The sequence below is a fragment of the Phocoena sinus genome, chromosome 19 (assembly GCF_008692025.1).
Source record: "Phocoena sinus isolate mPhoSin1 chromosome 19, mPhoSin1.pri, whole genome shotgun sequence".
Taxonomy (NCBI): Eukaryota; Metazoa; Chordata; class Mammalia; order Artiodactyla; family Phocoenidae; genus Phocoena; species Phocoena sinus.
Genome location: NC_045781.1, coordinates 8,717,084 through 8,738,820, shown reverse-complemented (window position 1 = coordinate 8,738,820; position 21,737 = coordinate 8,717,084). Strand labels below are relative to the sequence as shown.

The following is a 21,737-nucleotide window of genomic DNA, read 5'->3' as shown; positions in this document are numbered from 1 at the left end:
CGGGCTTCAGTAGTCGTAGCACGTGGGCTCAGTAGTTGTGGCTCGCGCGGGCTCTAGAGCGCAGGCTCAGTAGTTGTGGTGCACGGGCTTAGATGCTCCGCAGCCTGTGGGATCTTCCCGGACCAGGGCTGGAACCCCTAACCTCTGCATTGGCAGGCGGATTCTCAACCACTGCGCCACCAGGGAAGCCCCCTCCGTGTTTTTTTTACCCCAGTTAGTTCTCCTTCCAAAACTCCTCCCCCTTCAGTGCTCCTCCCCCACCCCTCCTCCATCCCATCTTCTTTCCAGGTGAACTCCATCTGGGTGAACAACAAACTAATGATAGGAGAGTGCGGTGTGGCCAAAAGATCAAGGCCATTGGGCCAGGGATGAGTCCGTTTTAATTGCTGGGGAATTAGCTTTGTAAATAACCCCGGCCCCTGCCCCCAGCCCCGCCATGCCCCTCCCCCGGGGCGTGTCCAGTTTGGGCTGGAAGCTGCTTCCCCTAGAACAGTTAGTTCATCGCTGGGAAGGCGTGGAGGGCCCCTCTCCGAAGACAGGAGGAGAGCATCACGAGGCAGCCAGGTCGGGAGCACGAGGCCTCAGAGGACACTGATGCGCTCGGCCAGCCCCTGCATCTCGTGGTCCCGGGGTGGGAGGCTCCCGCCGCGCTCCCCGTCGGCTGGCAGCCCCGGCCCGGGCAGCGGGTGCTCTGCCACGAACTGCTCCCAGCGCGCATCATCACTCTCGTGCGTGATGTACCGTTCGCCCATCTTCCCCTCCAGCTCTCGGAGGTCCAGCCACGTCTGGTACTCCTGGGCGGAGGAGAACAGGGGTTAGTTTGGGTGCTGCACCAAGGGCAGGCAATAGCGGCCAGAGCTTCGCCCCCATATGATCTGCCCTGCCAGTGAGAAGCCGGGTACGAGGGAAGGTGAAGGCACACCCTTCACAACCTACCCAGCCAATTAGCTCCACCCCCTTCTACAGCCCAGCCAATGGGAGGCTCAGCCACGTTCCACGTCCATGAAAAATGTACCTACCTCCTTCACTACCTTAGCAGCCAGTAAGAGATATGGCTCCACTCCTTCCTCTAACCCAGCCAATGGGCCAGCCCCTCCCACTTCGCTCTCAGCCCCGCCCCTGCATCACCTGTAACCAGGGGTGGCTGAGAGACTTGTCCACGCTGTAGCGCTTGCGCATCTTCACCTGCAGTAGGTTGTTGATGAGGTCGATGGCTGCACCGGAAGGAGAGAGACGGCTCAAGCCCTGCGGGGTGTGGGGCCGTCCCTCCTCCAACAGGACGTCCCTCCTCCTACTACCCTGCCATCCAGGCCTTCCTTCTTCACTGGCATGAAAGCCTCACCTGCACTAATCACTCACCCACCCATTTCCTCATTAAATTACACATTTATCCCCACCCCTCACGAGGCACACACACCAGATCCTCCATCTCTTCTCCAAGTCTCTACCTCAGTTTCCCCATTCCTATGTCACCTTCATAAGTTTTGTCATACACAAGTACATACAGGATCTTGGCTTGCAGGATCTCACTTCCCCGACCAGGGATTGAGCCTGGGCCACAGCAGTGAAAGTGCGGAGTCCTAACCTCTAGACCAGCAGGGAGCTCCCAAATGATTGTCTTAACTAACCTCCCTCCCACACTTCCTGTCCTCCTGAGCTTCTGGCTTCAGGACCAGCCCCTTGTTCTAACTTATCTAAGGCTTCTTGATGCACCCCAGTATCTTAGCCCTGCCCTTAGCTCACCCTCAGAGTTGGCTTTGCCCCAGAGCCACGGCCTCAGGACTTAATTTTCCCAGGCCCATCTTGAAGTCGGCAGGCGCATCACACTAGCAGGTCACAACGCCACAGCCCCTATGTGCAGAGATCCCAAGATCTGCCTCCATCCCGGCCCCCAACCCCTGCCACCATATGCTTCTCTGAGCTCCACCTGCTCCCAGGTTCCAGGTGTGACTTTGGTCTCAGGGCTGGTCAGTCCTCCTCCTGGACAGCTTCAGAAACCCTCCATGGCCCTGCCCCTCCTCTAGCCATGCCCCTAAACCAGCTCCCTCCATCACTGGATCCAACACCATGGCCCCAGGCCCATCTCCATCCCAGTCACAGACCCAATACCCAGCAAATTAGCCAAGCCCGTGTTTCTTAACCTTGCCCCATGGTCCCACCGCTTCTGCAGGACTAACCCTTTTGGGGTCATAACCCCAAAGACTCCAGGCCCCAGCCAGTGCCCTGGAAGGATCTGTTCCTTCTCTTGGCCACCCCAGCCCGTTGGCTTTCTCAGGTCTAGTCCCTCTCCTGGTCCCACCCTAGACAAGCCAAGTCTTAGCCCCCAAGGCGGCAAGGGTCTGTCTTAGCGCTGCTAGGACACTGCCTTTCCAAATCACATGACCTAGTCTAGGCCTGAGTCTGGGGACCCTGGTTCCATACACCCTCTTGAGTCCCTAGCCCAACGTCACAGGTCCTGGTGCCTCCCTGTTTAAAAGACGGTCCTCCCCATACCCTTGCTCCATCACTAGGCTCCACCCTCATGACACCAGGCTGTTTCTTAGGGCCCAACCCTCCTGCGGCCCCGCCCATTCTTCCCACCATGCCCCCACCAGGGGGCCTCGGCCCTCGCCTCGGCCCAGGGGTCAGGTGAGTCCCACACCTCCCGCTGAGATGCAGCTCCAAGGGCAGGTTGGGTACATGAAGGCAGCGTTCTGAATCTGGTCTTTGATGTCCTCGTCCTCGTTGAAGGGAAACGTGCCACTGAGGCTGACGTACATGATCACGCCCACTGACCACATGTCCAGCGAGCGGTTGTAGCCCTGGTTGAGCAGCACCTCGGGCGCCAGGTAGGCCGGCGTGCCCACCACCGAGCGCCGGAACGACTTCTCGCCGATGATACGCGCGAAGCCGAAGTCACACAGCTTCACCTGCGGAGGCGAAGGGTAGAGGGTCTGAGGGTGTGTGGAGGTCGTGCTTCCCGCCCCTCCGCAAGTGTACCCCACCACGGTATTCCAGACAAACTCGAACGCTGGTTCGAATCCAGGTTCCTCTGTTCACTAGCCGGGTGACCCTGGGCAAGTGACTTCCTCTCTCTGTGCCTCAGTTTCTTCATCTGTACGAGGAGGAGGAGGAGGACGAGGGGGAGCGTCCCAACGCCTGTATCAGAGGGCGGCCGTGAGGATTCCCTGAGTTGATCCATCTAAAGCTCACAGGACAATAAATGCCCGGCATGCAGTGAGGGGTCCATAAAGGTTCCCTGCCACTTGACCTCTGTCACATCGAGCAGGTCTCAACCTCCTCGTGCCTCTGCTTCCTCTTTTGCACAGCGGAGATGCTAACAGTTCCTACTTAAAGGGTAGGGTGTGTGAATTGAAATATATGGAAGATGTTAGGAGCAGCGGCAGGCATAGAGCGAGCCTCGGTGATCTCAGCGGAGGGACCTAACTTCTCCCAGCACGGGTTTTTTTTTTTCTTTTTTTTCTTTTTTTTCCAGCACGGGTTTTGTCTTCTGGCTTGGCAGCAGCTGCCGCTCAGTCTTCCCTGGGGATTAAGCGGGACCGAACATGTAAATCTCTGACGGTGGTATCCAGACGGTAACAGGTGAGAACTTACCTTGCCCTTGTTGGGGGCAGTCTAGGGTCATGGACAGGCTTTAGAGTCAGCAATATCTGGGTTCAAGGTCCTGTCTGCTGCTTACCAGTCCATGGGCAGCTGCTACCTCTATTCACATACTGTCCCTCCCCTACACAAAACCCTTCTCTGGCTGACTATTGCCCTGAGCCTCTGTTGCCTTCAAAAACAGCCACACCCCAACCCCTGACCCAAATCTCAATGTGACAGCCAAACCACCCTTTCCTAAGATCCTTTGCCCTTTTGACAGACCTTATAATCTTTTCCTTTTCTAAGATTCACCCTTTTCTACCTATCTTACAATGGAATACTTTATGGCCATAAAAAGAAGTGAAGTACCGACACATGCTACAACATAAGTGAACCCTGAAAACATTAACTAAGTGAAAGAAGCCAGTCACAAAGACCACATATTATATTATTGTATATTCCATATATTTAATTCCATTTATATGCAATGCTCAGAACAGACAAATCCGTGGAAAGCAGATTAGTGGTTGTGGGTTGGGGGGATGATGGGACTGGAGGATGTTGGCTAAGAGGTATGAGGTTTCCTTTGTGGTGGTGAAAATATTCCAAAATTGATCGTGGTGATGGTTGCGCAGCTCTGAATATATTAAAAGCCACTGAATTGTATACTTTAAATCGGTGAATTGTATAGTATATGCATTATATCTCAATAAAGCTGTTAAAAAAACAAAAGTACAGATCTTTCCACCACAGGGCCTTTGCACAGGCTGTTCCAGCTGCCTAGAACACTTGTCCCCCCAGAAAACTACTCCTTCTTCAGATAGGTTTTCTCTGACTCTCCACTGGGCTATACAGTTACGTGAGCTCATAGAACTGTGTCACGGAACTCATCACAGATATAATTACATTTTTGGGACAATTTGATCAACATTTGCTCTTCCCTCTATGATCTTTGCTGTCCAATATGGTGGCCACTTGCCACATGTGGCTGCTGAGCACATGAATGTGGCAAGTGCAACTGAGGAACTACTTTCTATTTAATTTTAATTAATTTATATTTAAAAAGTGATCCTAGGGACTTCCCTGGCAGTCCAGTGGTCAAGAATCCGCACTTCCACTGCAGGGGGCATGGGTCTGATCCCTGGCTGGGGAACTAAGATCCCACGTGGTGTGCGGTACTGTCAAAAATAAAAAATAAAATAAAAATAAAAAGGGATTCTAGATTTTGTTATTGGAAAACTTTTAAATATGCTTGGAACAACTTGGGTGTGTCAATCTACTTTCCCAACGGTTAATTTTATGAAATCTAAGTACAAAACCGAGTATTTCTGATAGAAATTTAATATCTGAATTGAGATGTGTTGTAAGTGTAAAATACACACCGGATTTGGAACACAGTATGAAAAGAAAGAATATTTCATTAATAATGTTTATGCTGGGACTTCCCTGGTGGTCCAGTGGCTAAGACTCCATGCACCCAGTGCAGGGGGCGTAGGTTCGATCCCTGGTCAGGGAACTAGATCCCACATGCTGCAGCAGAGAGTTCACATGCCGCAACTAAAGATACTGCATGTTGCAACTAAGATCCGGCGCAGCCAAACAAACCAATAAATAAATATACTTTTTTTAATTAAAAAAAACTCAATAATGTTTATGTTGATTGCATGTTGAAATTGTCATATTTAGATATACTAAATAATTATTAAAGTTAATTTCACCAGTTTCTTTTCACTGTTTAAAATGTGCCTACTAGAAAATGTAAAATTACACATATGGTTCACATTATATTTCTAGCGGATATTACTGCTCGAAGTTAGAGCTTCTCATTCACTGCACTATTGACATTAGGGAAAGATAATCCTTTGTTATGGGGCTGTGCACTGTAGGGTGTTTAGATGCCCGTAGCAACTGCCCCCCCCCAAACAGTTGTGACAACCAAAAATGTCTCCAACATTGTCAAATGTCCCCCGGGGGGCAAAATCACCACCCCCCCCCACCCCCTCTGTAAACCAGTGGGCATAGAGACGGGGATGTCTCTACTTACCACAGTTCCTAATGCCCCAGCATGGAGCCTGGCACAAAGCAGGCACACAGTAATTTTTAGCTGGTGACCAAAATGAACTTTTAAAATGAAATGAAATAATCACAAAACATAGATAATAAAGCAAAAACTTCACAGGGATGTGGAAGGGCTAAATGAGAACCTGTAACTAAAGGTCCGTAAACACAGTAGGCACACAATCAACTGTAGCTGTTACAATCATCACTCTTGCTTAATCTGGTTCTGCCCCAAGGGGGTTCTCATCGACTAGTCAGAGGCTCATCAAAACTGTTTTCCTAAGAGACCCACAGAAGACATTACCAGTGGCCCCCTCTGATATCTGTTCTCTGCTTCTCCCCTTCATAAAAATCCTGAATTTTTAATGAGCCACATGGTCACCCAGAATGAAAACTACATTTCCCAGTTCCCTTTGCAGCCAACCATGACCACGTGATAAAGTTCCAGTCAATGGGATGTGAGAAGTGCCCCATGCAACTTCAAAGTATTGCCTTAGGGAAGGTAAAGGGTGTATCCATTTCTTCTACCCCATTTCTTTCCTCCCTTCCTCCCACCCCCATTATCTTTTTACAAGTGGGGGCGCGGCAGCAGCACATCATGGACCATGAAGACCAGGCAACACCATAGAGAGGCCAGAACAAGACAGCAGGAGCTGTGGTCCCAACACCATGGAACTGCTTTTTCACCCTCAAAATGCTTATGCTGGACCCTACACGGGCGAGAGACAAGCCTCTATCTCATTTAGGCCATTATCTTGGGTCTCTGTGTCTGAGTAATTATCTTGATTAATACAATCCCCACCCACCACCAGTACTGGATGGACTTCCCCAAATCAGGAGGAGATATGTCTGACCTGAGGAAATGGGTCGGCTGACGCCAGCAACACATTTTCCGGTTTCAAGTCACAGTGGACGATATTCTTGAAGTGAAGGTGTCTCAAAGCCACCAGGATCTGAGGGGAGGCAATGGAGCCAGTAAGAAAGTTAGAAAGGTCCCTGCCCCAAGATTCTGCCCTCAGCAGCCAGCCCTCCACACCCCATCCATGACCTACTCTGTACCCCTAAAGATGCCCCCCAGCACTAGGGGAGGCACTGGAGCACCAACGAAGAATTTCAAAACTCCAGAACCATTTCCATCATAGATAGGAGTTGGACATACAATTCTAGGAAGGCTGAACTGGAGCAGAGATTTGGGAAGCTCCTGAGACACTTTGGCATGTGGATCAGGATGAAAAAGTGCTATGAATAAAGCAGTGGCTTTCAAGGAGGTACTATTGTGTGATTCCATTTTAAAAAAAATATTTTTCAGCCATTAAAAAAATGGAAACAATACAAACAATACCAACATGACATGTTATAAATTAAACGTAACACCTTTAAGAGGTGGGGGGATTGTAGAGCCAGCCTACCAAGGTAGCAAACCTGGCTCCACACTTACTAGCCTGTTGCCTAGGGCAAGTCTCTTAACCTTTCCGGGTCTCAGTTTTCTCACCTGTAAAATGGGGGTAATAGCAGTACCCATCCTCATGGGTTGCTGTGAGCTTTAAGTGAGTTGAGGCATATAGAGTGCTTAGGGCAGTGTCTGGCAGAGAGCAAGCACTCCATGTGAGCTGTTAGTATTGTTGCTGTTTTTAGTTATTATTCTTGTGGTGGTCTGTTAGCAGACATATTCCTGTGAGTGTTTCAAATAAAACTTTTCCTGCTGTATCTATTAATTCAAGAGTATTCTATGATGGCAAGGTGAGCTGACTTAAAAAAAAAACAAAACCAAAAAACTGTTACCATCTGTTACCACTAATCTGTGGGAGCCATGATTTTCCTTGATTCTAGGTAACCCAAACAAAATGCCAAATACACCAGAAGTACAGAGTGATATAAGCATGAAGTTGTAATCTATATCTTAGAACTGAAGTATTTGTACTTTCTCATTGTTTTTGCTGGATGATTTTCGAGAAGGAAATGCTATTTGAAAGCTACTGCTGAGGTCCAAGCTCCTCATTCTACAGACAGGGAGACTGAGATCCAAAGACGTATATGGACATCCTCTTCTACTGATCTTCAGTTTTTTTATTTTTCCAACCCCTAGTAAATGTGGTGAACAGAAAGTGCAGATTGGAAGCTAGACAGACCCAGGTTCAAACCTTGGCCAGACTGCTACCTAGCGATGTGACCTTGTAGCTGTGTGACCCTGGGCAAGACCTAGGAACCTCCCTCCACCTCAGTTTCCTCATCTGTAAGATGTGGATTATAGTAATACCTACCTCAAAGGTGGTTGTGAAGCCTATAAGTTCATGAGGTATAGGGCTTAGCACAGGACTTGGGGTGGGGCAGGCAAGAGGCAAAAAGCAGAAATCTGCAAAGGGAAAGAGAAAGAGAGAGAAGAGCACAGGCAAAAAGAGAGGAAGAGATGAAAGACCAGAAAGAGAAACTGCCTCAGTTGCTGAAGGCAGGCCGTTTCCTCTCCCCACCTGAAGTCTGGATGAGCCTGCCTCAGTGGGTTTCTAACCCCACCCTGCAAGTCAGCCTGACAAAGGCACACAGCTTGGGAGAGCAAGGGTGCTGGGCCTGGAGAAACGAAGCCAGCACAGGGGACTTTGCAACCAACAGAGAACATGTCCCAGAATCAGGTGTGGAACCAGCCAGGTGGGAAGATCCTTCTAGGAAGGCTGTGAAACCCAGAAAATGAAAGTAAACCATGAACAAAATAAAGAGGAAAAGAAATACTGGGATTAGAGATGGGTACAACACAAGCAGCAGATATCCAGGGTCCTTCATATACAAAGAGCTCTTACAATTCAATAAGAATAATCCAATTGAAAAATGGGCAAAGAGTGCATAAAGCACAGGCCAATAAACATGTGAACATATGCTCAACTTCACCCATAATTTTTAAACCAGCAAATGAAGCCACATGTAGTATTATTCTTCCACCTTTAAAACTGGTGATTGGGCTTCCCTGGTGGCACAGTGGTTATGAGTCTGCCTGCCAATGCAGGGGACATGGGTTCAAGTCCTGATCCAGGAAGATCCCACATGCCGCAGAGCAACTAAGCCAGTGCACCACAACTACTGGGCCTGCACTCTAGAGCCCACGAGCCACAACTACTGAGCTCACGTGCCACAACAACTGACGCCTGCATACCTAGAGCCCGTGCTCAGCAACAAGAGAAGCCACTGCAATGGTAAGCCCACGTACCGCCAGGAAGAGTAGCCCCCACTCGCCACAACTAGAGAAAGCCCACCCGCGGCAATGAAGACCCAATGCAGCCAAAAATAAATAAATAACATTAAAAAAAAAAAAAAAAGACTGGTGATTATATTGGGAATTCCCTGGCTGTCCAGTGGTTAGGACTAGGTGTTTTTACTGCTGTGGCCTGGGTTCAATCCCTGGTTGGGGAACTAAGATCCTGCAAGCCATGCAGCATGGCAAACAAACAAACAAAAAGCCTGGTGATTATATTATCCAGAGTTAGTCAGGAGTGAGAAAATAGACACCCTCAAACTTTGTTGGTGAGAACAAAGATTGAAGGAGGTTTTAGAGGACTTCCCTGGTGGCACAGTGGTTAAGAATCTGCCTGCCAATGCAGGGGACGTGGATTCGATCCCTGGTCCAGGAAGATCCTGGTGCAACTAAGCCCATTCGCCACAACTACTGAAGCCCGTGCGCCTAGAGCCAGAGCTCCGCAACAAGAGAAGCCACCGCAATGAGAAGCCTGCGCGCAGCCATGAAGACCCAACGCAGCCAAAAATGAATAAATTTATTTTAAAAAAAAGAAAGAGGTTTTAGAGAATAACCAGGCAACACCTTTTTTAAAAATTTAAAGCACATTTCCCTGGGCTCGGGAGTCTACTCTTCGAAATGTATTCTATTGAAATTCTGCCACCAGAACCTGTCGACGTTTGTAGACAAATGTTCACAGGATGTTGTTTGCAGTAGTGGAATAGTGAAACCAACTACATGCTCAGCAACTGGGGAATTTGGTGATATCCGTCATGGGGCGCAATTAAGAAAAAGAGGCGGTTCTGCTAACTACACACTGAAATAGAACAGTCTTCCAGAAGCACTGTTAAAGTGAAAGTAAGAGGCAGAACACCGTAGCGTTATATATGTGAAATCGATTAAAATGCATGCACTTGTGCACGTGTACACACACACAAATAACACAAATTAGTTCGACTTTACTCAGTAGAAGCACAGCTCCCAGGTTTAAATCCCACCAGCTGTGTGACCCTGGGCAAGTTACTTATAAGGTCCCTGAGCCTCAGTAAAATGGGAGTAGTAATAACCACTACCGCATAGGTGGCTATGAAGATTAAACGAACGAAAACAGTGCCTGGCATAGAGTAAGTGCTCAATAAAGTTTAGTGACCACGTTATTTACCATCCTCATTATCAGCATCCCCCCTCCCAGCCCCGCCCACTCCGGGGGATCACTGTCCAGGGCTGGGGCTATTTTGGTCACCGCTGTGTCCTCACACTGCCCAGTATGGCCAGGCACAGTGGTTCAGGCAGTGTTTGTTGAACCATTTAATAAATGAATGAATGAATGAGCTCCTCAGAGAAAGGCCTCTCTCCCCTTCCTTGTTTCTTCATGAATAAAGTCAGGCCCAGTGAACCTGACTCATTATATAAAGTAATAAAAAATATAAAATGATAATCATTTATTATTTTTCTATAATAATAGTTATTAGTACTACTCTATTATTTTCTACTTATTATCCTATTATGTTTCTATTGTTATTACTCTATTATTATTCTATTAACTGTTCTATTATAATCTATTATAATTTAAAAAGTATCACTATTACTTTTTCTATGATTGTTATTATTACTCTATTATTACGTTTTCTATTACTCGCTATTATGACTCCCACCCAAGGTCTGCCTGCCCTTCGGGGGGCACACGGCACATGCGCGTCTTGCAGGGCAGGTGGGGAGCCTGGGCGGGGAGGCTGGCGTTGGGCGGGGCAGTGGGCGGGGCAGGCGCACCTGGGTGATGAGGAACTTGGTGAGGCGCTCAGGCAGCCGGCCCTTCTCGCTGGAGAGGATCATCTCCAGCATGTCCCCGTGCAGCTTCTCCATCACCACAAATACCTTCTCCGGGGTCTCGAACATACACTCCAGGTTGACAATCCCCGGGTGCCGCAGACTCTAGGGTGGGTGGGGTGGGAGCGAGGGCGGGGGTCAGAACCCAGGTCACCCGCAAACTTGAGACCCTAGAGGGCAAGCCATAGGAGCAGGCAGACGACAAACAAGACAGATATCCCCGGAGGGTCGGCTGTTCCTTCCCTGGGGGTGCCATTGGGGGAGGGGAAAGGGCTTCCACAGCCCCAGACAGAACCACCCCTCCAGCGCCACCAAGTGTCCAGAAGGATCTTTACATCATGAAATTCTGGTGAAGGTCCAGGGTTGTGGGAACAAGAGAAGGGGAGCGTGGAGAAATGGGAATGAGCTTTGTACATCTGCATCTTTTAAATCCCTGCCCTCCTTCCCTTCCCCAGCCCTTGCCTAGCTGAACCCCATCTCTCCCACCCAGGTCCCCACCCAGCCTCCTCCCTGGGGTCCAGGTTCCAGCCCCACACCTTTTCCCCCTACCCTCCAATAGCAGCCAGAGGGATCTTTCAAAAGTTCACATCTGACCCTGTCCCTTCCTTGCTCAAAATCCTTCCATGGCTCCCCAGCACCCTCAGGAGAAAGCCCATAGGGTGTGACCCCCAGCCTCCCCCCTAGCCTCACCACCCACCACCTTTCTTCACATAAACCATCTAGTAACCTTGACCTCCTTCTAGTTCCTAGAAGACTTCGTGTTCCCTCTCACCTCTGGACCTTTGCACGGGTTGGTCCCTCTGCTCAGAATACCGTCTCTACCCCTTCAGTCTCAACATGCATGGTGCCTCCGCTAGGAAGCCTTCCCTGACTATCCCCAGACTGGAGGAAGTGGCAAGGGGGCAAAGGAGGAAGTGGGAAGGGAAGGCCCTTCCTGGGTGGGGAGGGGGGCAGAGCTGGACCACAGATCTCAGGGGTCACCTGCAGAATGGCTACTTCGTTCCGGAGTTGGCTCTCCTGCTTGGTGGGGAAACGCAGTTTGTCGATGACCTTTACTGCCACGTCCCGGCCTGTCTTCCGGTGCTTTCCTGGGCAGGGGGTAGGGGAGATGGGGGATGAGGGGAGCAGAACCTTCCAGTCCTGGCAAGAGGAAGGCCCCACCAGAGGGACACAGCCGGAATTGGGCAGAGGTGGATGAAAGGCCATCATGGGGGCTCTGAGGGGTCCCCAGGAGAGATGCGACGGGTGGGGGGCCCTGGGAATAAAGGTGGAAAGTAAAGACAGAGCTCCGAGGAGGGGAATCTATAACATGGGAAACTAGATATATAACCAATCAGAATCTAGCCATCTAGCTCTGTGGCCAATCAGCATAGAGTTTACCTTCCCTATTAATAACGGGAGAAAAGTCATTGGCCTTTCCCAGTGAGAAAAGGCGAGCCTGCAACCATCTGCCCCCAGGATCTAGCTTTCTAATCAGCTAGAAAAAGTGGTGAGCATGCAGGCAATCACAGGGAAGGTCTGGGCTCAAGACCCCTTTCTGGGTCAGCTCTTGAGGCATCCTTACCGCCATAGACCACTCCAAACTGGCCCGAGCCCAGCACCTCATCCGGGAAGATCTGGTAGACAGTGGCAATGTCCTGCAGGGTGGGGACAGGGAGGGTCAGGGGTGCAAATGGAGATGGGGAGGTCAAGGAGACTAGGAGGGTGGGAGAGCTTGGAGGCTGTTTGGGAGTGGGAGGGGGAACACATCCTCTGGGCTGTGGGATGCGGGCAGGGTCTCACCACATTCTCTTGGATCTGGCTGTTAGACACAGAGATGCTCAGAGAAGCTTGTCCTGGGGAGAGGGGGAGGCGGAGGTGAGGGGACCCCAGGCTCAAGATCATGTTCACCCATAACTCCACCCTCTGGAGCCAGTAGTCAGGCTACTGGCTGACTTGTCCACTAAGAACCTCAGTTTCCTCCTCTGGAAGAATGGAAACCATAAAAAGACCTCTCTCCTAGGGCCAGTGAGAGGAGGAAACGAGACAGGAGCTCAAAAAGTGAGGCCATGAATGAGTTCACAGAGCATTTCACTCTGTGATCTCAGCACCAAGCGGTGATCCCATTTTACAGAGGAGGAAACTGAGGCTCAGTGGGAAACTCCAAACTGACTCCAGCATCTTCCCCTGCATTTGCCCCACTACTGATCCAACCAAGGTCAGACATTTCCAAAGTCTTGATCCTTCTGCCATTTGAACATCTGTCCCCTCCCTGAGGAACATCCGGCCCTCGCCCCTCAGCCTCCTCCCTGGTCTCCCTGCCCTGTTCTGCCCTCTCCTATTCTCCCTCCATAAGGAAGCCAGAGGGCTCTTGCTGAAGCACAAACCTGACTCCATCCTTCCCCTGCTCAAAACCCTGCCATGGCCCCCCAGTGCCCTGAGGAGGAAGGCCGAGGCCCTTAAAACAAGCAGAGTTTGTGTGTATTCCCGACGTGCTGGCCTCCTTGCTGGGCCTCCGATACAGCAAGTTCTCTCCTATCTCTGGGCCTTTGCATTTGCTGTTTCCTCTGCCAGGAATGGTCTTTCCCTCGTTGTGGACTTAGTTAAATCCTCCTCATCTCTCAGCTCAAATGTTACTCCTGGGGCCATGTCAGATTCCTTTAGCACATGTTCTACGTCCCACTTGTCTTTCATCCAGGACGGCTTGATGAATGTCTGTTACTCACCCTCGACTATGAGCTCCATAAGGCGGGAACCTGGGACTCCCTGATCATCCTTTGCCTCTGCGTGAAAGGATTTCCCACTTCCTTTCCCTTCATTCCACCCCTCTTCAACCTCCAGGTCTTAGCTCACATGTTGCCTCCTTCAGGAAGCCCTCCGGGACACCCAGGCTGGGTTAGTCACCCCCTCTGAGCTCCCACAGCCCTCTGGCTGCCCTATCCCAGCCCTGCCCACTCTGAGTCATCACTGTCTGGGAACAGGTCTGTCTTCCCTACTGGACCAGGAAGGCAGGTCCTGAGCTGTCTTGGTCATAGCGGTGCCCCCAGCATTATCCAGCACAGGCCAGGCACAAAGGAGCATGAATCAAAAAGTCTGAACTCACAGTTTGGCGGAGTTGGCACCCCTGGGAAAAGACTCAGAAAGGGAAAGTAACATGCCCAAGACTGTGCGTTAGGTCTAGGGCTTAATGATTTAGACCCAGGCCTGCTGAGTCCAGAAGCTACATTCTCCACTCTGACATTCCCTGGCTCTTCCCTTCTCCAGGATCCCACCCAAGCCCTCCAAGACCCATCCTCCCAGGGACCCAGGGTGGGGGACTTACTGTGGGGCACATGGCCTGGGGCACTGGGTGCATCCTGGAGGATGACAGGCATCAGGGCCTGGCGGATGGCTGTTTCCCAGCCCCGGGCAGTCTCGGCCCCCTGCCCGCTGGGCCCCCCTGGGGCCCCGCCAGGGGTTTCGCCCACAAAGTAGGTGGTGTTGGCAGTGACAATCTCGAAGCAGTGTGGGTTGGTGCCTGGTGGCACAAGGCTGAAGTTCTGGGCAGGCTCCACGGCGAGGATTTCAGACAGTGGAATTTCCTGGCAGGACACAGAGCCAGCACCCGTGAGGGCTCCAGGCTGACCCTGGGGCTCTCCACTTACTCAGGTGAGCACACAGAACCCAGTGTCATTGCAGAAGGGGCTGGTTTGCATGGAGGGGTCAGGAAAGGCCTCCTGGTGGAAGTTACATTGAAGCAGAGATCGGAAAGGTAAGAAGAGGCCGGCTGGTGGAGGAGTGGGTGGAGCATGTGCAAAGGTCCTGAGGTAGAAAAGGCTTGTGTTCAAGGAACATGTCGTATCCCCATTACATGGATGGTGCCTGGCACACAGTAGGCATGCCATGTTTGATGAACTAATAAAGGATAAAAATAAAATAAATAAATAAATAAATGAAATCAGGCTAGGGCCAGGCCTCATGGGCCTCATGGGCCACAGGGAGGGGCCTGAGCTTTGTCTCCAGGGCCTTGGGGAGCCACAGAAGGGTTTAGTGCAAGGTGGGGAGTAGTTCTCTCTGGCTGTGTGTGGAGGGTGGATGGGAGAGGATGGGACTGACATAGGAGACCAGGAAGGAGGCAGAGGGGACCCTGGGAGGAGAGAGCGTACAGTGTCTATGGGGAGGAAAAAGAGTGTGCTTTGAAAAGTGTTGAAAGACAAAGGAAGGGAGGATGAAAAGAAGGAAAGAGTGAGAAAGAGAGACAGACTTATGTAGCCAATAAAACTAGGAGACAGAGACGTTGTGGTGGGGATGGTATTTTAGATAAAGTGGCTTGAGGAAGACGGGAAGGATAAGAAGGAAGCAGCCATGGGAAGGGTAAGGAAGATGCTCCAGAGTAGGTAAACAGCGAGGTGTCTGGGTTTTATTCCAAGGGCAGTGGGAGCCATTGGAAGCTTGTGATGGTTTTAATGGACTCCTCTGGCTGCTGCGTGGGAAAAGACTGAGGACAAGGGCAGAAGAAGGACCGTGGAGGAGACTGGCTGGAATGCAGCGCTGGCATGGGAGGCACACAATGAATGAACACAAAGAAAGAATTCAATAAATTAATTATAAAGCTATAATGATAACACACTTATAGTTACTGGGAGTTTAACGGAGCTTAACACACGCCTGGCCCTAAACTAATTGCTCCACCTAGATTATCTCTTTGAATTCTGGCATCAGCCCTGAGGCGAGGACTATTCTTTGAGGCCTTTTACAGGTGAGACACGTGGGGTGCAGAGAGGTGAGGTAACTTGCTTGGATCCCCCAGCTGGAAAGTGATGGAGCTGAGATCAAACACGGGGGAGGGCATCCAGGTGGGCGACACTTGCTGATGGGATGGAAGCGGGCAAGCAGGGGTGGGCAGAGAGTGTGATTCGCAGGTGTTTGCCTGAAGCAACTGGGAGAGGAGGGGAGAAGATAGTGGACAAAGAGGAGAGGTCTGGGGGATCTGGGAGCCAGAAGGCCCACCTTGTAGTATCTGTTGGTCGTGTGGTTCTGGAAGAGCGTGATGCACTTGCAATCCAGGCGCCAATAGTGCCGCTTCCTCTGTCGGGAGAGGTGCTTGAGAGACTGAGGTTGTCCGCCCCACATGCTGCTAGGGCTCTGACTCTAATCCCAGCCAACCCCCGCCCCTAATTCTAGCCCCGCCCCGCCCCTGACCTTGCGTTAGTCCCGCCCCTCCCCTAAATCCTGTCCCTCCCCCTTCATCCCTATAGCCACCCCTCTAATTGTATCTCAGCCTTCAGCATGACCCCGCCCACTCCAAACCCCAACCGGCTCCGCCCCCTCAAACCCCCGCTCTCCCCAACTCTAGCCCCACCCGCCCCACCCACTCACCAGCGTGTCCTTGTTGCTGTAATGAACCACCCAACCCTCACGTAGCGTCGTGCTGGATTTCCGTGTTGTGTGTCGCACTGACTGCACCACCCTCATTAGGGGGATGTACCCCAGGGAGCTGAGGGTGGGGGAGAGGAAGGGATGAGAGGTTACAAGCAGAAAATAGCAGTAGTGCCTGGGGCCGCGGCGGGTGGTGGTAGGGGCCTGTTCGGGGCCGGGGGTTGGGGGGTGGGGGGGTGCATCTCTGGGCAGCCAGGGGGTTTTTTGGCCACACTTTTTTCCTTTGTGGTTTCCAGATTTCCCATAATGAGGAAGGGGACTCGAGAGGCCCACATTAAGAGGCTGCGTTCCGAAGCCAGGCTGCCTGGCAAATTACCTAACCACTTCGTGCCTCAGTTTCTCCACCCAAAGGGGTGGCTGTGAGAAGTGAAGCCTTTCTTAGGAGTTTAGCATAGTACTTGGCACACAGTGGGCCTCCAATAAGTGCTAATTAGTACTGAGCCCATTGATTGTGGAGCCAGCTGTGTGACATTGGGCAAGTGACTCAACCTCTCTGTGCCTCATTTCTCTCATCTGTGCACGTGCTATTATGACAGTGAGGAAATGAAGGCTGAGAGAAATTAAGTGACTTGCCCAACTTCAGAACCAACATCCTCTTGATCCCTGCGCTAGACCTGGAATTGAGAGGCCTTGGCCACTTCTCTTTGCCTCTCTGAGACTCGGTTTCCTCATCTGTGAAATAGGCTGCCTCTCCCAACAGCCCTCCCCTCCCAAGTCCTTCAAGGTCCAACTCTGATAGCCTATGATTCTGTTACTAAACACTCCCAGGAAAGACCTGGGAGAAAGGGATTCTGAGGTTCCAGGTGGCTAGGGCTGGGTGGCACTAGTAAGAAACTCTCAGTGATCACTGTGACCTGAATACCCGTCCCCTCTCTGGCTTCACTTCCCCTCCTCTTACCATCACTCTCCCTGCTTCGGCCATCCCAGGTTCCTTGCTACTCCTGCAACATTCTTGATTCTACCTCAGGGCCTTTGCACTTGCTGTTCCCTCTGCTTGGTAGCCTCTTCCCCCAGATATCTTCCACACCACTCCTTCCCTCCCCTCCCTCAGACCTCTTTAAAGCTACAACATTTCCTCACAGAGGACCCCTTTAACGACCCTAAGTAAGATAGCATGTCCCCATTTTCTATCCCCTCTCATTTCCTTTTTAATTTTATTTTTGATAGCAGTTATCAGTATCTTATAATAACCTATAACGGAAAAGAATCTGAAAAAGAATACATATATTATTCTCTCTCTCTCTCTCTCTCTCTCTCTCTCTCTCTCTCTCTCTCTCTCTCTCTATATATATATATATATATATATATATATATATATATATATACTGAATCACTTTGCTGTACACTTGAAACTAACACAACACTGTAAATCAACCATACTTCAATTAAAAAATATTTTTTCTAAAACATATAAAAAAAAGTGAAAAGGTTCAAAGGATGAGATTAAAAATAGAGAAATGGAAATGCAAATATTTTCTTCTCATACCTCCAAATGGATCATCTCTCACCCTTCCCACTTTAGAGTTTCAAGATTTAAATACTAGGGAGAACTCCTTTTCCATTTTCTGAGCACTTATAACCTGGCAAGCACTTTCCCTGCATGATCAAATAGAATTTGCACAATCTGTAAGGCACGTCCCCAGTCCCCAGGAGGAAACTGAGGCAGGCAGAGAAAGGACCAGCAGTTTAAGTGATGGAGCTGGGATCCATCTCTCAGCCTCCAGTGCCCTGTGCTTTTAGCCCTGCTGCTTTCCTGCCACCTCAATAAACAGTCATCCATGGAGAAAGCCAGGCCTTGTCCTAGGCACTTGGGAGGCGGATAAATATCCTTGCCCTCGAGCAATTGAACTCACATTCTAGTGAAGCTGAAGATTAATTCCATTTCTAACTTGAAATGTGTAATTAAGTAAAAGTTATTATTTTTCAGAGCTTCCATGCCAGAAGAAAGCCACTGCTTGTCAGTTCGTTGGGGATATTTTCCTTTCCCCATTTTACAGATGGGAAGACTGAGGCACCAAAAGGAGAAGGGACTTGTTTAAGGCCATACAAATCAATCCAAGGCCAAAATGGTTGAAAGAAAATGGATATTTTCCCTTCCTTTTTAAGATTTAGGGCTCTGGGATAAGAGTTAAACTAACACTGTATACCAGGTACTGTTTTACATACTTGATTTACATTAATTCATTTCATTCTCGCAACAACCCTATACGGTAGGTACTACTTTATCCCCATTTTACTGATGAGAAAACTGAGGCCCAGAGAGGTTAATCTCTTGCCTAAGGCCATACAGCAGTCTGGTTCCAGAGTCCATATTCTCACTCACTCTTTGTACTGTCACTTTGCCATATGGACTGTTTCTGGAAGGACCCACCAGAACCTAATCCCAGTGGCATCCTCTGGGCAGAGGGGCTGGGCAGCTGAGAGGCAGGGAAGTGGGAGGGGTTGACTGTATATGTTTTGAGTGACTGTATTACCAGTTCCAATAAAAGAAAAACAATTTAAGTTAAAATAGGCTTCCATTAAAACTTGTTAAAAATGTAAATCAGGAAAAAAGTTTAGGTTAAAAAAATAAAGTTCGGATGCTTGAAAAAGTTCGCCTCAGGAACCTGGGAAATTTATAAGAATGGAGTGATGTCAACCCATTGCAGGGACGGAGAACGGCCTTCGCTGGAGAGGGCCCCGGGTACCTCTGGGCCTTGCCTCCCTCGCCTTCCTCCTCCTCGCTGGCATGGAGAGCATTTTCTGAGTGGGAGCCCGGGACGAAACCCGAGTCATCTGACTCATCCATGAGGGAGCTCTTGTCAGCCTCGCTGAAATCAGTGGCCTCCTCCATCGACACATCTGGGAGGACAGGGGCATCAGAGGGACCTCCACACAGTCCTGCTGCCCTTTCCCGCTCAGCCCCCAGCCTCTTACCTCCGTTGATGAGTGCCTCCCCCAAACAGTCATTAGGGACTCGGGTGGCGCAGCGTTTGTGACAGTTGAACTTGCAATCTGGCAGGAGGACAGGGAACATGGGGTCGGGTGGGAGGGGGAAGAGAGGTCACCTCTAAGGGTTGACCCTTGACCCCTAGCCCCCAGTCTCAAAAGAGTTTGCTATTGCTTTTTGGGGCAGGAAAGCTAAATGACCCTTCCCTGGTCATCCCTCCTTTAAGCCACAGTCCCCAACTATGGAGAGGCTTGATTAAATAGAAGAGGGCCAGATGAAGTGTCCGTGGCTTGATAGCCCTAGCACTCTAAGGGTCTAAAGTTCTAACAGTGTAGATATCCGTCACCCTAGATTTCTACAATTATAGAGTGTAATCGCATGTAACATTCTATGATTCTAGACTTCAGGCTTTTGAGGGCGGGGTTTCTCAACCTTTGGCACTATGAACATTTTGGGCTGGAAAATTCCTTGTTGTGGCAGGTTGTTCTGAACATCATAGGATTTTTAGCAGCATCCCTGATCTCTACCCATCTGATGCCAGTAGCACCGGCCCCATATGACAAACAAAAATGTTTCCAGACATTGCCAAACATCCCCCCTTGGGCAAAACTGTCCTTGGTTGAGAACCATTGTTTGGTTGAGAAGTTTGAAGACTCCGAGGTTCTGGGCTGCTATACATCAAAGATCCTGGAATTCTATGAAAACTTATTTTGCTAAGGTCCTTATGATTCTAGATTTCTAAGACTGCAGAGTTTGATGTCCAAGTTTCTAGAACTCTACACATCTGTGCTTCTACAGTTCTACAGTTCTAGACTGCTAAGATGCTTTGATGTCTGAGGTTTTAAGGTTTTATGTATCTAAACTCTAGAATTCGGTGACTCTACAGTTCTATGATTCTAGACTTCTAAGCCTGTAGAATCTGATAGTTCCAAAGTTCTTGGGTTCTGTACACCCAGGAATCTAGAACTTAATGTTTCTATGGTTCTTTAGCTGTAGACATCTAAGATTCTAGAATTTGATTGTTCTGATGAATTCTAGAATTGGATGGCTCTAACCTTTTTATGGATCTAGATGTCTGGTATTTCAGAATTTGATCGTTCAAAGTTCTGGGATCTTAGATTTCTAGGACTCCAGAATTTGATGGTTCCAAGGCTATATGATTCTAGACTTCTAAGACTCAAATGTTTTGCTTCTAGGTTTCTATTCTTCTCAATTCCTATGGTTTTAATGTTCTAACATTCTGAGAATCTATAATTTGATAGTTCTAATATTTATGAATCTAAAGTTCTATGATTCTTTTTGCTGAATCCTATGATCTAGAATTCTTGAAACTTATGTTTCTAAGGTTCTCTGATTCAAGAATTCTCAAGTTCTAAGGTTTTAGAATTCCATGCTAAGTATCATATGAATCTAGATTTCTTAGGTGCTAGGATTCCAAGTTTCTAATGACTGAGGTTCTAGGATTCCAGAATTCCAAAGGTTCTAGAACTTCAGGATTCAGGGCACTTCCTTTCCAAGGCCCTGTGCTTCTAAGGATCAGAACAGAGATTTTTGTTTCCTGCCACAAGCCCAGCTGAGATCCTAAGCCTCAGTGTGTCTGTGTGATGGGGGGTGTTCTGACTCTGTCCCTCGCCACCCCCCAACGTGGGGGGCCCCCGCTGACCTTTGCACTGCAGGCCCTGGCGAAAGAGGCCCTTGAGCAGTTTCTTGCAAGCCTGGCAGACGGTGGGCCGCGTATAGCTGTGGATGAGGAAGGTGTGTGGCACCTTGACCTTGGACAGCAGCATCTTGTCCAGCTCGATCGGGCGACCGGTGTAGGATGAGACAGAAGATGAGGAGGACGAGGACGGGGGGCGGCGAGGGATGAGCTCGGTGGTGCTACGGCTCTATCAGATGACAAGGTGGAAAGGGACACCTCAGCGCATCGTCCCTGCGCCTGGACCTCATCAACCCCCAACCACCACCCCTCCCCACCCCTCCCCACTCCCCCAGCTGCTCACCAGCTCATCAGCCATGCTGAGCAGGGACTCAGAGGTGCCGAGGCGCACCGAATGGCCACTGGCCAGAGACGTGGACGATAGGCGTCGCTTGCGGGCCCCACTGCAGTTGTTGGGGATGCTGAAGGCGCAGCGTTTGTGGTAGTTCAGTCCGCAGCCTGTGTGGGGCGCCCGACGGTCAGAGACATAGCCTCCACCTGACCTGGGCACTAAAGCTCAGCTCCCACCACCACGCGCCCCTCCCCGCCCTTTGCCACCTTCTCCTTTTCTGAGGATCTGGAACACAGCAGGTCCCTCAGGATGCCTCTTCCTAGTGTAATTAACGTCAGCGGAAAACTACAAAACCCAATTCAGGCAGAACTGCTAATGGCTGAGAGCCTTCAGGAATAAAGGTTTGGGGAACTCCCTGACGGTCCAGTGGTTAAGACTCCGCGCTTTCACTGCCTAGGGCGCGGGTTCAGTAATCTCTGGTCGGGGAATTGAGATCCCACAAGCCACTCGGTGAGGCAAAAAAAAAAAAAAAAAAACAGGAATAAAGTTTTGGGCCACCCCAACAGACAAAATACCATGAGCAGGTGAGGTGCTGGCTGAGGGCAAAGGGAATATGGACCAGGCAGTGGAGAAGGAAGAGAAGGAAGCCACAGCCACGTGACCAGTTGCAGCCGTGAGGACAGTCATAGTATTTCTTCCTCACTTTGTTATGAATATGTGCATACACCAAATATTT

At 49.9% G+C, this 21,737-nt stretch overlaps 1 protein-coding gene across 3 annotated transcripts in view; it reads right to left on the bottom strand.

Annotated features, from left to right (window-relative positions):
* Nucleotides 1-337: 337 nt before the first annotated feature.
* PRKD2 (protein kinase D2) overlaps nt 338-21,737 on the bottom strand; it is a 30,731-nt gene continuing 9,331 nt past the window's right edge. The window contains exons 4-19 of one of the 3 annotated variants that reach the window (XR_004346911.1): nt 21,014-21,168; nt 20,677-20,899; nt 19,001-19,078; nt 18,772-18,925; nt 16,025-16,142; nt 15,656-15,733; nt 13,989-14,247; nt 12,470-12,522; nt 12,252-12,324; nt 11,669-11,775; nt 10,631-10,792; nt 6,495-6,593; nt 2,642-2,909; nt 1,744-1,851; nt 1,129-1,214; nt 747-794 (exon numbers count right to left, since the gene is read on the bottom strand). Coding sequence is in view for 2 of the 3 variants with exons in the window: in XM_032613013.1 (XP_032468904.1) it covers nt 582-794; nt 1,129-1,214; nt 2,642-2,909; nt 6,495-6,593; nt 10,631-10,792; nt 11,669-11,775; nt 12,252-12,324; nt 12,470-12,522; nt 13,989-14,247; nt 15,656-15,733; nt 16,025-16,142; nt 18,772-18,925; nt 19,001-19,078; nt 20,677-20,899; nt 21,014-21,168 (2,126 nt within the window). In the remaining variant the exon portion in view is untranslated. Of the gene's footprint in view, nt 795-1,128; nt 1,215-1,743; nt 1,852-2,641; nt 2,910-6,494; nt 6,594-10,630; nt 10,793-11,668; nt 11,776-12,251; nt 12,325-12,469; nt 12,523-13,988; nt 14,248-15,655; nt 15,734-16,024; nt 16,143-18,771; nt 18,926-19,000; nt 19,079-20,676; nt 20,900-21,013; nt 21,169-21,737 lie in introns of all 3 variants that reach the window. The other 2 variants (XM_032613013.1, XM_032613014.1) reach the window with 2 other exon arrangements.